Raw genomic sequence first — 16,998 nt, forward strand, 5'->3', positions numbered from 1 at the left:
TAAGGAGTGTGTAAAAAACACATACAACATCAAAAAGAAGCACTGTTTGTGCTAGTACTAAACTAGTACTGGTACTATCACTATTCAGGAGGCGTACGTTGATATTCTGGTCATTAAGGATGAGGCATCTTACTCAAAGATGCCTATGATAGGATTTAAATGCAGAGGCGCATGACTTTACTCACAGATGAGAAATTAGGTGAGAAATATATTTATTTTGACTTTGTTGTCTACAAAGTTGTTTACAATTACAAAGTAGCCAACCCCCAACATTCGGGCATATTGCATAACTGATATGAATGAAAGAATAACACTTAACCCCAAAGCCTTTAAGGGCAGTCTGTCCTATTGTATAATTTTTTTCTTTCGGTTCTGATTAATGACGTAATCATGGCTGTGGGAAGAGATGATTTTCTCTTTCTATATGTCTGTCCGTCTGTTCCTCTGTCTATCACTTTGGCCGTGCTTGCATCTGTCACGAGCCCTGGCAGCTGTTGCCGCTTACCAGACGCAGTTCCCTGTTTCTGGCAAAAGGGGAAAGACAGCGGTCACACTCCCATGGCTTCTTCAAAACAATGGGATTGCGTGCTGGTGGAGCCCAGCACAACAAGGCTGAGCAGTGAGCATCGTTCTGCAATTTCATGCTTGTAAATAACGCGATTCAGGGTTTTTTCTAAAAGTTCATTCTCTTTATTTTGGAGTTATTCAAATGAGGCAGGCGCAGGCAAACACGGACATTGTTTGGATGCTTCAATGTCCTCACTGGGTTAAAGTAGATTATTTATGCGGTAAACAGAAGTGAAACAATTCAACCGTTTTAGCACATGCCACGGTGCATGTCATCCCGTGAAAACATACACACTGTAGGGCACACAGTCTACAGCACCTAAACCCTGTCTGGGTGAAATAATAGCAATATATACACACAGTATATGCCCATTAGAGGTTTTTGTGTATGAGTTTCCCGACCCTACCAAAAATAAACAATGTAAAGGAAAGATTATCCGCACTGGAAGCTAGCTAAAGAAACTCTTTGACACACGGCCAACTTTTGTGCTCCTGTAATGTTTCGCTGGGAGGAGCGGGTGAGCCGTGAGACGGGCGAGCGGTGAGACGGGCGGTGGAGCGAGGGGGGAGCTCACTATTGAAGGAGCAAGCGTGAACGAATATCGACCCGGCTCGAGTTCTTTAAACTCTATCTTACTTACTTTTTTCATCTCTGTTACACTCGGAGTTCCTCGGTTACTTTGTTCGTGGCTCACATCAACCGCCGTCGTTCATTTTCTTCCAACGACCGGAGGAATATATTGTTTTTATAGACGTATGCTCCCTCACGTGAGCGACGTCTCCCTGGGATCGGATTCGGCTCGTGCCCAGGGTCGGACCCCCGAAAAAAAGTTTAGAGAACTAATGACCTCATGCAAAGCTCGGGACTACGATTGTTGTTGTTTTTGTAACAGACTTGTTCACTCACTTGGCAAGAAGCGGGGTGCGTTTGCATTGGAAGAAAACATCGCGCTGGGAACATGGACTCACCATGTCGTCTCTTGTTTCGCCTGTCACACTTTTTAGAACATTTAATTGTTTAAAAAAAAGCCTGAAAGCTAAATACGGTCTTTCTATTCAATCACGTTGGATCTAAACTATTGTTTGTTGTAAGACCGCTGCTCATGGGCTTGGTTTGAGTCAGTTTGCTAGTGGCAAAAATAGCACTTGATAAAAGTCATGGAAGGTGAACAGGGGGCCGCTGCTGCCTCCTCCACCACCGCCGCCGCGGAGCCCGAGGCGGTCGGCGCGGTGTCCGACAGCTTCTCCCAACTGTGGACGGATGTGATGGGAATGCTGGTAAGTTTTAGGACGGTATATTGATGGGAGGGACAATAGGATTAATCACATGCAAACATCTCACCCTCGTCCCTTAAAGGAACGTTATTGGCTATTGTGTGACCTCGTTGGTTTAGCCGTATCACGAATCAAAACACAGGTGAGCCCCACGTTTTGTACCCCCTCACGCATATGGTTTGGGATTCTTTCACGAGGAGCTCTAACCCGAAATACGCGAGATTTCAATCAATACAGGAGCCAGGTCGAGTGAAAATATGGTATGCTCTGTCTGTTGTTGCATTATTTAACCCCCCTTTGGTCGCTGTGTTTTCACAACTGTAGGTCAGATTGATTCCACGTTGTCGTTTTAGTACATTTCCATGTGGTGATGTTTTCCTTTTGAGCTCCACCAGAATGGTTCCACCGAGGATGGTCTGTTATAGTGGATAGTGAAGGTTAGAGACAACATGAATGACAACTATTAGGAACATTTGTAGAATGTATACTTCTATATATTATATATAGCCGAACTTCTTTATTTTGTTTTTTTTAGTGCTTGATGTGTACTCATCTATTCAACTAGATTAGAAATGTCATGTAGATAATAAGAATAAGAAAAAAATGAATTAAGCAAGACAACAGATCACAGTTGCTCCTAGCTAGGATATTTAAATGGCTGTATTGCCTGAAGCCAAATGTCTCCCAGGCATTGCTTATCTTTCACATTGTTCTTACACACACATGGATATATAGATGGTTGATGAACCAACTTTTTGTTCTTTAGTTCAATTTTATCTTCAATCTTGTATCTTTATACCATTTTTGTAATCAGTTACCCAAGCACAATGTCTTACCGTATCACCCTGAAGCTAAAATGGCAATGCTATTTATAGCTGTCACACTAGGTTATGCATTTTCAATGGCTTTTGTTTTGTGGGGGGTGGTCCTGTGTGGGAATGACCTTTGAAATTGGGTATAACCAAACCCCATTGAAGCATACGTTAAAGTTCCAGATGGATTTAACATTGATTGTTTTGCAATTTAGGACATGCCTAAACTTGGCAGTTATAATAGGTGTCTTTGCCGATTAGGATCAGACAAAAGTGCATAAACAAATAATAATCCCCAAAAATATATCAACATAGAGTTAAGACTGTTAAGTACCACCGTGTCACGGACATTTGCAGAATGTGCTCATTATCCAGCTAAAGTTCAATATAGGTTTGGTCACCTTGTAATGAGATTCATTATTTTGACTGTAGATCTAAGGTCAGAGCTATTCTCTGTTCCCTGTGTCCCTGAGGTTAACCATACATGTCAGCACAGGGTGGAATGTGTCTAATGAGAATGCCAATGTGAGCCAGTCATATATTGGTGCTTGAAGCTGCGTAAACAGGCCTTAAATTGATTAAAATTCAAAGGCAGTTTTGGGCGTCATAGGGCTGGAGTAGCAGCAGCGTTAAGCGTTTGGATTAACTGATGTTTGAGTAGGGTTTTATTGCTGAATGCAGCCCACTTCTGGAGACCTAAAGGCTCTTCTAGCTACCTCCTGAGGCATGGTTTGTCTGAACTGAATATTACATTTTGTACCTGAGCCTGGTTAAAGATTTTCTCTAGCAGGAAGCTTTTTAAGTTTATTAGGTAACACTCTTGATGTTTGTGCCTATGCTGAATTCAGGTTTTGATTACAAGTCCATCCTACTCCTGAAGCACACCTTCAGCAAACAGAAATAGTTCAATGTACCTTTTTATGTAGTATGCATACGTGATTTCCCAGATTAGCTCAGATGTGCTCATCCTGGTTCTCCATTACCTCTCCTGTCATGGTGTTATAGGGCCTTGGTGGATTTCCTCTGTAAAAGTGATGATGCTGAATTCTCGTACACTCACAGACATCCTCAGGAAGCTCTGTGGGTGGTTATGGGACTTTGACTCATTGCCCTGCCTATCCTCGACAGTCTTCCTCCTGGCTTCCTGCATGACCATTGGTTAAGATGACCAGGTCCTAATGCAGCTAGTGAGGTACACTATTCACTAAACTGACTATTGCATGATCTGCGTGGAGTCGAGTCAATCACTGCCTTTTGTCTGAGGTTGAAAAAGGCTGGTGAAATCATTGGCTGACAAACCAGACTGCTGAAAGATTAAGTAGATGATTACCATAGTGAATACCACACTTGTTTGCATGTGTTGCATCCTGAGTTGAAGCAGTTCCAACTTTATGACAGAGCCTGCTGTCACTTTTCAACAGCACAGTGGTGTGTCTGGACTGTGTCATCCAGTAGCACGTATATACAGTTAGCGGATTGCAAATACCTATTCCTTATTTGTAATGTGTGGAAAGGGCCCTTGATGATACCTAAATCCTAAGAAATATTCCACCTTCAATATCCACCACTGAATAACTCAGGACAGTCGATCTTTCTGGGTACAGCCACAGGTTGACATATCTATGACTCAGAAGAACCACATCATTCTGTTGCCTCCATTGTTTCAAGGGAGACAACAATGCAGGGCAATGTAAGCCAAAGATGGGCTATCCCAGCCCCATGCATCGCTTGCCAAGGGGAGTGTGTATCAGGTGAAAGTAATTGCGCTGTGTGACGTTCTTGCATTACATCAGATGGATTACTTTATTGTCATCTGTAGCCATTGTTCCTTCTCTACAGAACGGCTAGTCACCAGAGTGTCCCTTTTAACAATGGCTTCTGCCATGTGCACCATAACTCAATACCCACGTGACCGCCTCACTATGACAAATCGGCACAGTCAGGAATGTGAACCGAGGAGCTTTAACAGACCAATACACACCAGACTCAGAACTCGTCGAGTGTCAAGTTAAAAAGTTAAGTTGAAAAGGTAACTAATTCAGTGGTGAGAGCTGCAACATGGCACTGCTCTCTAAGCATGCCGGGGGACATGACTAGTTGACAGCAGCCAGGAAATGGGCCTCACATGCTGGAGGTTTCCCCGTTTTATACTTGTGTATATATACTTAACTAGAGATTTGTTCTGTGATATATGTTACCCTTATGATGGTGTATATATGTATTAGGAGTGACATACAGATCACTTTTGATAAGATACATTTATTTCTGTGGAACTTTAAGGGAACACAGCAAGAGATGTAAGAATGTATCAGGCTTGATCCTCCAGTGGATGGGTTCAATAACAATACTTGGGAAGTGTTCCACTAGATTTACTAGATTTAATTTTAACCTTACCTAAAATTATGCCTCCAACTAATGATCACAGTAATATACTGTGGTGTTTGCATTGGACAAGGTGTTCTTTTTGATGTTGAGTAAGCCCAGTCAGAAATGGATGTCAAACAACCAAACGATTTACATATATGTGACATTTTGAATGATGGGTTACTAGTCCAAATTCCTTGGTAAGCCAGTTAAGAATTAACAAACATACATTTTTGACAGCGAGACCCTCAGTCAGTTAAGAGTGTTATGTCAAGTGTCTATCTGTTACATATCATTTATTTCGGTTTTGTGCAAAACAAATCACAATAAGTGCATTTAACCATGAATATGCAACCCAAAAGGTGCAATAATCATGCAAGTACATGATATTAATCTAAAATGCAAACTGCTGCAAGTGCCATGGCCATACTTAGTTCCAGTTATTGCATTCAGATGCATCCGGCACTGTGACAAGAATGCCAGGATTCCCATGGCTAATTGATTAAGCAAGCAGAGATCATTAGGCCTTAATGCTATTTCTGCTGTATGCACACACTCATGCTGAACTGCACTGCCTCATCTCATGTGATACATAACCTTTGCAATTTCATTCACTCGTGCTCGATTTATAATCCTCTCATTTAATTTGTGCTGGAGGCCGGAAATGAACTCTCGCATCTTGCAACAGGAATGAGTTACCTTGAACCTTGATGTGATTGAAAACAATATGATACAAAAATTTCCCAGTCCATAGTCCTCATGTTGTAAACAATACAAAACTATAAAATCTTTACATAATTAAAATCTTGGTCATTTAGCAAAGTTAAATCAGCACAAGCCATACAGGGAATTGAATGTCCTCATGAATCTTCCTGTACCTGTGTTCAGCAGTAAATATAGGACGTTTAATCTTGAAAGAGCATACTTTTGCTTTTGTTTGCTCTATATTGTGTAGGCAACAATTGACTGAATCGGACATGGGGTGTTGGCGTTTAGTGCATCCAGGCATTTGAGAACCAGCTCAATCAAAGCCCATCCCTAGACGACCACATCTATCACTCCACAATTTGTATAACTTATGTAAATAATCTCTTTATTCTCTTGTGTTACTGTTTTGCCATGCTCACTATAACACACAGAGCCATACACTGACCTGTATATTATAGCAGCAGGAAACACGCCTCCTCTGTTTTATTACAGATAGTTTTCTTTCAAGTGTCTCTCATGCCAGACACCAGATGTTTAAGCCCCTCTCACACCACATTTGGCCCACAAATCATCCCCATGCCTTCCTGACCCCAACCTAAAATCTCGGGCCCTACTCAGGACCTTATACTCACCCCCAAGTGTTAGATTCATTCTTAAATTGGAACACACCAATATTCTCCCCCAGCCAAATCACACACTGTCACTCTAGCATACTCAATCTCACTCCCCATTTTCCATGGGTGATCATCAGTCTCTTGCATGTAATTTCTTCCATCCCCAGCTCTGTTTCAGTCTCTTACACACATGCGTGCACAAACACACACACACACACACACACATATAGATCTATGTGTAGATATGCTTTATGGGGTGCCTCCCTACTCACAGCCTCCCAGCTGGAGCCAGCTGTAACAGGCTCTTGATGAGCTCACAGCGGCTGTAGAAGACATGTCAGAGAGAGAGACACACACACACACACACACACACACACACACACACACACACACACACACACACACACACACACACACACACACACACACACACACACACACACACACTGACTGTACCTACATGTGAAACTTTAAACAATATGCGTATTTCTACGCCATGGGCGAGCAGAGCCCCAGACGGACTGAGCGAGGCTTTACCTGGGCATTAGCTCTGGCTTACATGGCGTCCAACAGCAGTTTTGCCCAGGAGCGCTGGGTCCAGAGTGGTTTCAGAGCAAACCTCGCATCTGCTGCAGTGTGCAGATTCTGTCCGCTGCCCCCTACTCCGCCCTGACTAATCCATTACCACGATCCCTTAATTGGGCAGTCTGGGGCCGTTCCTTCAGAATACATTTCCTCTGCCCTCCTCTCGGAGACGGCGAATAGATCAGTGCAGGCCTGGCATTCGTACGGATATTAAAACCTCTCGGCATCGGTCTAATGAGGCCATGCTTTGGGGCATTGTGGGGGATGAAGGGGGAAAACATGTGTTTAACCCAAGGAGGGAGCACCCATGGGGATTCCCAGGCATCCACAAACCATATGTGTGGACAGAGATGCAACTCTTAGAGCAAGATGGGGTGAAGAGGTTAAACGAATCAGGAGGGAGGACAGGACTTAAATACGGACAGTTTTAGGTACAGGTTTAGGAAGGTTCTTGAATTGCTGTATTGGTTCCGGCTCAATTTGGTCAGAGCACCATGTTGTTTTTGAATGCCCGGTTTGTGTGGATACGTGCACAGCGCTGTTTTTCCGTTCTAGGTGTTAACAGAACACATCTCAGCGGTGATCTCTAATGGTCAGTTGTGTATGTTTGTGTGTGTGTGTGTTCGTGTGTGGCCCAGGCATAGATACACTCCACAGTGATCCATTCAGCCGAGGCCTGGCACTAAGATAGTGAGTCTGCTTGAGAGAGACACACTGAGAGAGAGGCTGTTCTAAACTCTGACTTAATGCTAGCTGTCTGCCTGGCACAGATTAGATCAACACTGAATTAATATTCAACAGTCAGGCATCACTGCTACATCTTTACCAAGGCCCAGTGAAGTGTTGTCAGCCTTCCTAGTAATATATATATTTTGCTTCCCCCATTATTCAAAAGTTTGCTTGAAATTGATGAGCTCAGAAATCAAACTCTACATATGTACATCGAATGTACATATAAGTTCTCAACCACTGAAATTGGGCTTGAATAGAAATCTTCCTTGTACTTTTAGATCGGTGAACATTTTAATAGCAAAATGTTTAGGATTAGAGAAACGGCAGCTGTTGTGTTCAGTGGTCAAACGCATCCACATGTTTCTGGCTAAAGCTAGTTGAAATAAATATATTAGTGTTTATTGTTTTCTCAGCACTTATCCCACCCACAAAGGGCAAGGGTTGTTAAGGTTACACAGATGACTGGCTGTTTCTGAACATGATCTAAAGATTTGTCCACAATAGTCTGCCATGCATTCCAGTTTAGTAAAGTCTTATTTGGGACTGGGCTTCCTTCTTCAACCCCAAACATATGTTTCGCACACAAAGACAGGAACTGTGCTGGCCTAAACTATAGCGGCCCGGAAGAGCATGTTTGGATTAATGTTCGCAGAATGTCAAAGAGGCAAAACGATGTTCCTTACTCTGGCCTCAGCGAATGACCAAACCCAGAAAAATAAAATGTTCTGCCAAAGTCACTATTTGGGAAGGATTTCATATAATATTGAATGTTTAAAATATGAAGACTGAGGTAAAGTTATTCCTAGATGTGTTTGTATGGTAAGTGTAAAGAACAGAAGTTTGCCCACACATGCACGTGTGGGTATGTGTTTGCGTTCTAGTTCTAGTAGTGGGTGTCTTGTTATTTATGGGGTGTGGAGGGGTGCTACGGCCCAGTAGAGGGTAGAGGCAAATACATGAAACATAAACCTGACCACCTTGTTTCACATTGAGCCACAGTGACATATCCTAACCATACACTGACGTGCCCGCAGTGATCTGACGTAAATGGAAATCTTGTAAAACGAATAGTCAATTAAAAGGTCAGGTCAACCATGCTATGTGCCGCCAGTCTAAACATAACCGCTTATGCTTTGAATACCAGGATATCCCAAATTCAACGTTGTTTTGGTAGTTGGGCTGTTATTACTCAATGTACACCTAATCTAAATCGTTAGATTATCAATGTAGAAGATTTGAAAGCAGTATATGCATGGGAAAGTTTTCAAGATAGTCTATTACAAATTTTTCAAGTTAGTGTTTACCACGTGAAACTGCTGCGGGGCAGGTCATCATGTCACTCACGTTGGATGTCAATGGATTTGCTGAGTGGAGTCAATGGAACTAATTGGGCTAACCCTTCCCCTCCCTCGCCTGTCTTCCTCCAGGATGGTTCGCTGGGCAACATAGATGACCTGGCCCAGGAGTACTCTGAGTACTACAACACCTGCTTCAGTGACGTCAGCGACCGCATGGAGGAGCTACGCAAGAGACGTGTCTCCCAGGATCTCGACATGGTGAGTGATTTCAGTAGTAACACAACCAGCAGCAATTTGCTTGCTCCAAATTCAGCTCCCAGTAATGTATGTTTTGTCAATTATTGTGTGAAACGGTGTAGCCCGACGTGCAACGTGTAGAATACATTACAGGGTATTCATTGGCTGTTAGGAAACTGACAAAAACAACAACAAATTGGACAAGCATTAATATGCATGCGGGGGTAGAGTTGGTGACTTTTTTTACCCAAAATCAGCACGGTGGCCTCTCAGGATCTGAATGTAGCTGGGTTCTGGGCCCTGCAGGGGGGTTTGGGGGTCCTTTGAGTAGGATGTAGGGTAGTGGGGCACCCTTTTGGTTGCCAAGCTACAGACAAAGATGTGGAAGAATGCGACTGGTGTTGCCACATGGGGCGAAGATCTCTTGACATACACCGCCCAAGAACCCCCTTTTACGTCTATTTTTATTTGATAGTTGCGTAATTTGGCTTTAAATGTATTAAAAAAATACCAAAAAAAACAGACATCTTCTACCTTTTAAACCATTTAGCTCAAATTATAGGATAGTTAAAGGAATAAATGTCTCGTTCGGTGACAAGTAGAACCGCTATCTTTAGGACTGGCTTTCAAGATGATAAGAACGATTCTGAAGAAAGGAATTAATCCTTTTGGAATTCCTTTAAGCATATTCACAAGCACACACACAAAGCATTTAAATGCCTTTATCTCTTTCACTTTGTCACTGCTTATACCTGGGGTTTAGTGAGAGGCAGAGGAGAGAGGTATTGCCTTTGATAGATAAGTAATCAAGGAGGTTACATATGCTGGTGCTCTCTGCAGCCGGCCATGTGGTTCTGATTTATTGGGTCAGGAGCCCGGATCAGGACCGTAGAGGTGACTTATGGAGCTTTTCACCCTAAGGGCTGCTGGCAGACATCCTGTTCTCACAGTTTGCAGCAGAAAATAAATACTTTTGGGCCCAGTGTGATGTCAAGACTACGGAGGGATGTTCCTGCATCTGATCATGTGTTTTGTGTTCCCTTTGTGTCTCCACTGAACGAGTTCTCCCTCTTTTTATTCCTCCGCTCAGTGAGCTGCTCCGTATGAATGTTGGGGAAGAATGTGGGTCATCTCTCTGGGCGTTGCATTGCCAGGAGGAGTTTTGTCTGAGTTTTGTCTTTAGGACATAAAACCAGTGGGAAGGAAGCAATCAGGGTTGTAGTCTTTATCCTGCAGAACCGAGGAGAATGGCCGCCTGCACTCTGAACATGGAAAATAAGGGCGATGGTGAAACGTGGGGTGGGTGAGGGGGGTAGGGGTTGCGTGATAACAAAAAGTGGTTTGAAGCAGGGGAAGGAATTAAAGCAATATGGCGATTCGTTTATCCCTTTGTTCCATCATTATTCAGACATCCTGCCCTACGTATATATAACAATTGTGACCTGGTTGGAAGCAAAACAAAAAGTGGTTTAGTACATTACCCAATCATTAGACCGCTCTCCTGAACACATATCGACGATTAAATGTCTGTTCATATTTCGCCGTTAACCATGGGGAAAGTGCTAAATAATGGTTTGCCTAACTTCTGCCAGTTGACAAAATGGCTACAACTTATGAAGCCTCCAAAGTTAATCTGTAAACATATCATACCACTGAACTCACTTTCACTGCACCATTTTCCCCTCTGGACCGGTATCATGTCTCCTGACTTGGAGACATGACAGTAGACGAAGACTTGGCCTTTGCCAATTGGCTCAAACTCTATGGCACTTTAACTCTGGAAAAATACTGGGGACTGGATCCCATGGTACTGAGGAAAACTGAGGAAAACTCTGAGAAATGAAAGCAGGCATCGGATCTAGACAGACAAACACATGCTTAAAGGGGCAATGAGGAACGACTATTGTGTGATGAGGGGGGTGCCAAAGTCACTGGCTGCCGGCCAGTCTCATCTAGCTATGTCCCAAGGGACCAATAGCAGCTGGCCACAGAAGGTCGGGGTGTTATCGGGTCACACTGGCAGGATGACATGATTACCGTGCAAGTCCCTAAGGTACAATGTCTTTAGGTCTTCAGGGAAGTCCCTGTCGTATCACGTCCCACTCGGGGCTTCGACTTTCTCTATATCCGTTTCATTCTAAAAATGTAATTATTTATAATGTTTGTTTTTTTTGGACCTTGCACTTTTAATACAAAATCAATACACACCGTATTGATAGCAAGCTATAATTGCTGAGGCATCCCACAGACACAAGTTATTCTTGAGTGAGCATCTGGGACCCAAAGGTCATTGTAGCTGCTGCCTCTCCCTGGTCTTGACCCTCTCTGTGCACTGGACTCAGGCTCAAATAAGAGTTTGAGGGGGGTCACTTTCCACTGTCAACCGTCATGTTAAACATGACAGTTGACAGTGGAAAAATGGGGCGACTCACAGTGAGTGCCCTAAGGTTCATGTTTTCGCATAACCCAGGTTAAAAGTTTGTCCACTGAAACATCCCAGACCCCACAGCCCCCGACATCCATTCCTCTGTAATTGCTTTGCGTAGGTCAGGATAACAACCAACCAATAAAAAAAAAGGCATCAAAATGGCATGTGGCTCAAGGCATCATGTTTGTTAGTGTTTGTAGGCTACTTAATCGGTGTTCTAGGCCTTGTTCCCTGTTTTCAAAGACTTCCTTCTTTTTTTTTTTTTTTTTGCATGTGCTTTTCGATTCCCTCAATCAGCCTTTTGGCTTGTTTTGGTTTTCCCAACACGTCTTCCCGGCTCTCAAGAGGGCCCTTCTCCATCCACTAAGTGATGGTATGTGTCCCTGTTGTGTTGAGCTGAGGGACTTCACTGCAGGCCTCCGAGAACCGATGATGGAGGCTCTATCCCCCAGATGGCTATCTTGTGGTCCCGTTTCCTGTCCGACCTCCGCTCGGTCGGGCCTCACGCATCTTCTTGTGTGTGTTATGAGGAGCGGAACGCCACAAAGGGTTAAACAAACACATCCCTTGGGAAAGAGACCCATCGGATTAGCCTGCATCTCTCGTGGGGTTCAGCCAGTTCTCCTATAGGGGGCCTGGAGCTGGCTGCCCAGCTCCAGGCTGGTTCTCACTCCGTGTGTGGCTGGCGGCCAGATAAGCCTTGTTTCTGTAGGCCAGTGGAAAGTATTGCGAGGAAGTAGCATGTTCAGGGGCTTGGATATATGTGTTGTTTCAAGTGACTGCGGCTGGGAAATTTCAGTGCACAAAGGATTAGAATTTGGATTTGAATTGAATGAAGATGAAGAGCTTTGTATTGGTGCACTAAAGGAATTCTGTGTCTCAGCTGACTATTTAACAACGCAATGTAGAGGTTCATAATGATTATCTTTTGTATAATTAAATGTATATTATTTTCATCACATGATACTGCCTCTAAAAATAACCTCAGCTCAATGTCAGTTTCAATAGAAAACCTTATTTGCAGTTGGTAATCTTGATCTTTTTTCGGTTTTGATCTTTTGGTGATGATCTTCTGGTAATATTTTTGGTTCCGGATTAGTTCATTATTACGTGAAAATATGCTATCTAGCCTGTAGCAGATCCTATGCTGTAGCAAATGCTAATAAACGACTATTTACTAATGACCCATTTGGTTACGCCTATTATACGTACTATAAGTGTCAAAAATTGATGGTTGTCTCCCCTTTTTATTTTCCAAAAAACTCATGTTGCTTTGCTCTAATCTTGTCAATCTGTGCCAACTGACAGCCACTGAAGTGCTGTCTCACCGTGGTCGGTAATTGAGTTATGAAAATGCTCCAAAACATCAAGAGGCGGAAGAATAAAAAGCTACGGGAAAGACGAGCCGGGGGCATTCACAAACCTGCCTGACAGTTAGGGTGACTGAGAAGCCTGAAGGAGATTTCACACTTGAAATGACAGGCGCTGTCAGAACACAGACAGGGGAGCAGCATCTGGAGACACAAGCTACATGTATGAGCGAGGGGGGAGGGGAAAGGGGGGAAACGTATTGTATTAACTGTATTAATCAGTGTTGCTATTTATGGAATTTGAGTCTTTCAGCACATTTTCTTTCCCTGCTCAAGGTGGGGGTTAAGGTTAACACGGGGTCAACAGACATTCCTGATAACATTGGAAAACGTGTCCGTTGTGACCCAAATCCTCTGGGTTCGGGCCAGCACACTTTCCCACTTTCCCCATGGAGATAAACATTTCTGACAGTGAACACAAATCAGCGGCCATCGAGGTTGATCCCGCTGGAATGTTGGGTAATGGGTTTTCTAGCCCGTCAGCTGGGGGAGCTGGAATGCGTGCCGCCGCGTGCTTTTGTGTGTTTTGTTTTGCCGTGAGGTGAGGTGAGCATCGGGGGGTAGTCACGGGTTAACGCCCGGGTAACTTTCACCCGTGGAGCGCGCGCCAGTTCAAGCGATATTTAGACCCCCAGCACGCAGACCTAAACACAAACTCTGTAGCCTGCTCCGGTGCTTATTTACCCTTGCCGTGTAACCCTCTAGCAAGAAAGACAATGTGCACAATAGGTGGCGTTTGTTGCTGTAGGATTAGTGCAGGAGTTGCCCGAGGGTTGATGTCGGAGCCTTTGTCAATCGGATTATGGCATTGGAATGTGTAGTAACGCTAGTATTTATTTCGAGACTATAACAAAGACTGCACAGGTTGATTTCCCTCTTGAGCTGCGGGTGGAATTCGCAGACCCACACTACAAACACGCCGAACCCCTTCTTAAAGAGCACGGGGTGAGGTGTTAGTGTGTGTACGTGCACCCTCTGCTTTCCCATAAATGGAATCAGTCAGTACAGCATCTTACGGGTGGTATGGTAGACTGTGGTTCACCCTGCCTCTCCCCCCAACCCCACTGAGAAAACCAGGATTTCCTGCCTTTCCTCTTCCTCTCGCTCGTTGCTTTATGTATGTGCGTGCGTACACGTTTGTGCAGTGACGTGCGCGCGTGCGTGTGTGTGTGTGTGTGTGTGCGTGCGCGCATCGTTCGGAGATCCTCAGGATAAGGCCTGTAAAACAGGCGTGATGGTTTTGATGTTCGGTTTACCTGCCCACAGTACCCCCCACACGCACGAGCATGCGCACACACACGCTGTTTTGCTGGTGTTGCCATACCACACGTGTATACATGCCAGCCCACCCCAAACCCCGCCCATACGGGGGCTAACTAAGTCATGCCAGTTGGCACATGCACCTCCAGGCCACCTGGTCAGGGGGGGGGGGGGGGGGGGGCACTCTTCCCTGTGGTGGAATTGAATGCGAAAAGTGTTGCACTTTCTCCAGCACAGACATCCTTTCCATTGAATCGATAGCCGCAAGCCCGCAAGATGCGGTGTCTGACCTTGTTGTCAAAATAGTACAAACGCCCGTTTCCCTTTGGGGAAGTATTCAGAAGAATCTTACCCCCTTTTGCTAACCTTCACCCCACCATGAACCCACACATGTTTACAATGTTTCTGCACATATGTGTGCGTGTATGTTTCAACTCGGCGTTCCTCTTTCATTGAAAGGTGGCTGTGTGTTTTCCTTCAGACATCGTGACAATAATTCAAAGGAGATCTCTCCCCCTCCTCTTTTCCTTCTTTTGCCTTTTTTTTTATTCAATACAGTCATGCATAAGCAATTATGGAGCGAGCTCGGCACACTGGAGTCTTACTTACACACGTGCACGACACGCACGCACACACACAAACACACACACTCACTAAGTAGGGCAGTATCTCAGCTATAGTTTTCAAGAGTTCATGTAAAGGCTAGCATGCTCCCTCTGGGTGTGGGGGGGGGTGTGTGTGTGTGTGTGTGTCCAAACGCGTATGCAGACAGACACAAACTCATTTCCACATAGACACACACATATACTTTGATCACACACTTTGATCAGTTTGAGGTATTCCTCTTCAGCTTACGTGTCAGATATGTGAGGCGCTTGCCTGCTGTTCCTGTTGTGCTACTCCTCCTCCCCCGTTCTCTGCTGCAATTCTCCTCCATCGACGTGCAAAGTCGATAAGAGAAACTCGTACTCTTGAGTTCTACAGCAAGCAATGTTGCAGCAAGAGTTCTCAACACAAATCATGGAACATTTCATCACACACATTGTCTGTTATGTATTTGTGTATGCGTGCAAGAGGGCATGGAGTTTGACTTGGGTTTCATTTATTCATTTATTTTTTGTTACCAAACACATCCTTTCATCCTAGTCTTTTTTCTCCCACTGCCCTTTCCTCCCTCCCTCTTTCCTTCCCAAAGATGGCAGACCAAGACCTAGACCAAGCAGGGACACAAAGACTCTCCCTGTTCTGTTCGTCTCTTAGGAGCTCTATCTTGTGAAAGTAGAGGCGGCAGTGTGTTTTTATTTGTGTGTGTGTGTGTGTGTGTGTGTGTGTGTGTGTGTGCGTGTGCGTGTCCCTGTCCGCGTGTCTTCATCCACGTCTGAGTTTTGTGCGTTTTGCGATCGAGCAAGCACCATCCTTCTTCGCGGTGCGTGCGTTATGCTTCCTGTGCCTATGTCTCGCAGACACCTTTGGTGCAGTGCACTGTCTATATACTGCGCCCTCCATAGCAGCAGCTCAGTCCATGGCTGAGGCTCTGTCCATACAGAGGCCCACTCCATAGCCCCCTTGGGCACGGTGCCCACGGGCTAGAACCAGAGACCAGCGTATCACTCCTCGCCACAACAGACTGGAGCCGCCTTCAAAGGAGCATCAGATAGCAAAAGACATCAAACACATGAAAAGAAAAACCTGTGTGTGTGTGTGTGTGTGTGTGTACTTGTGTACGTGTGCACGTGTGCACACATACAAGAGTGCACCTGTGTGGAATGGCGCCTCGGTGTCTTTGTGTGATTATGCCAGCGTCGCGCTCCCTCAGTTCGGTTGTTTAACCACAGCTAACTGCCAAACCCCTGCTTTGCTTAAGGGATCGGTGCCAGTTTATTCTTTGATTCTGCTGTAAGCTTGTAAAGTCGTTTAGAAAGGCATACCTCCCCCGCCCGCCTTCCATGCTACCATGCTGTCTTTGCATTGCGGTAGTGCACAACGTGGACACATGTCCAATTGCGTTCGCTGTCTTTTTGTAATTACGAAAACAACTTTTCTAAAAACCATACCTGCTCATTGACTTATGGGAATCCCCCTACTCCCTCGACTGGGCAGAATGTTTCCACAGCGCTTCCGACCAAACCCCCTAGCCCCTCCAACGAGAAAGATGTCCGGATCCTGGTCTGCTTGAGTAATGTAACAGACAAACGGCCAGCTAAATTATGAGCTAGCGGTTTAGGTTGAGCTGAAAGAAATCCTGTAGGTACAGACAGCCTGGCTGACTGACTGGCGTAAGCCTGGTTCTATCTTCTGTTGATCCCTCTTATGATAAATGTAGGGTTTATGCTAAACGCTATTCTTTTCTGGCCTGCTCAGCATTCCTTGATGGCTTTTACTTGATGATGTTCTTTAGGCTACCACCCTGCAAGGAGGTCATTAAGAGGGGGTTAGGTCACTTCTGAGTAAGTCTCTAACTCTTTAAGAGTCACTCACTCACTCACTACTTTAAGTTAAGTGGAAGGATGGGGGTGGTGGGGGCCTAGACTTCCTTGTCCAGAACTCAGCCAAAGGAAAGGAAAAACAAAACCGTACTTCTGAGAGTGTTTGTCCATGTCCATTAGCTGGTCTTGACTTTGAAACTGGGCTTAGAGGATAGCTATTTTTTGTTGTGACTTAGTATCTTTTATATTTTTGAGAATGGATGTATTTGGTCAGAGGTTTTTTTGGAAAGATAAGGTTTTGTGTCAAAGCCTAATTTGTAGC

The 16,998-nt window shown here is 44.6% G+C and overlaps 1 protein-coding gene across 3 annotated transcripts in view; it reads left to right on the forward strand.

Moving 5' to 3' along the window:
• Nucleotides 1-1,121: 1,121 nt before the first annotated feature.
• The window catches only part of LOC311363916 (SAM and SH3 domain-containing protein 1-like), a 52,521-nt gene continuing 36,644 nt past the window's right edge, over nucleotides 1,122-16,998 (forward strand). For all 3 annotated transcript variants that reach the window (XM_084483904.1, XM_084483905.1, XM_084483906.1), the window contains exons 1-2: nucleotides 1,122-1,845; nucleotides 9,085-9,213. In XM_084483904.1, the coding sequence (XP_084340030.1) occupies nucleotides 1,726-1,845; nucleotides 9,085-9,213 (249 nt within the window). In that variant the 5' untranslated portion in view covers nucleotides 1,122-1,725. The remainder of the gene's footprint in view (nucleotides 1,846-9,084; nucleotides 9,214-16,998) is intronic.

The sequence above is a fragment of the Micromesistius poutassou genome (assembly GCF_964030765.1).
Source record: "Micromesistius poutassou genome assembly, chromosome: 19".
In the NCBI taxonomy this organism is placed as follows: Eukaryota; Metazoa; Chordata; class Actinopteri; order Gadiformes; family Gadidae; genus Micromesistius; species Micromesistius poutassou.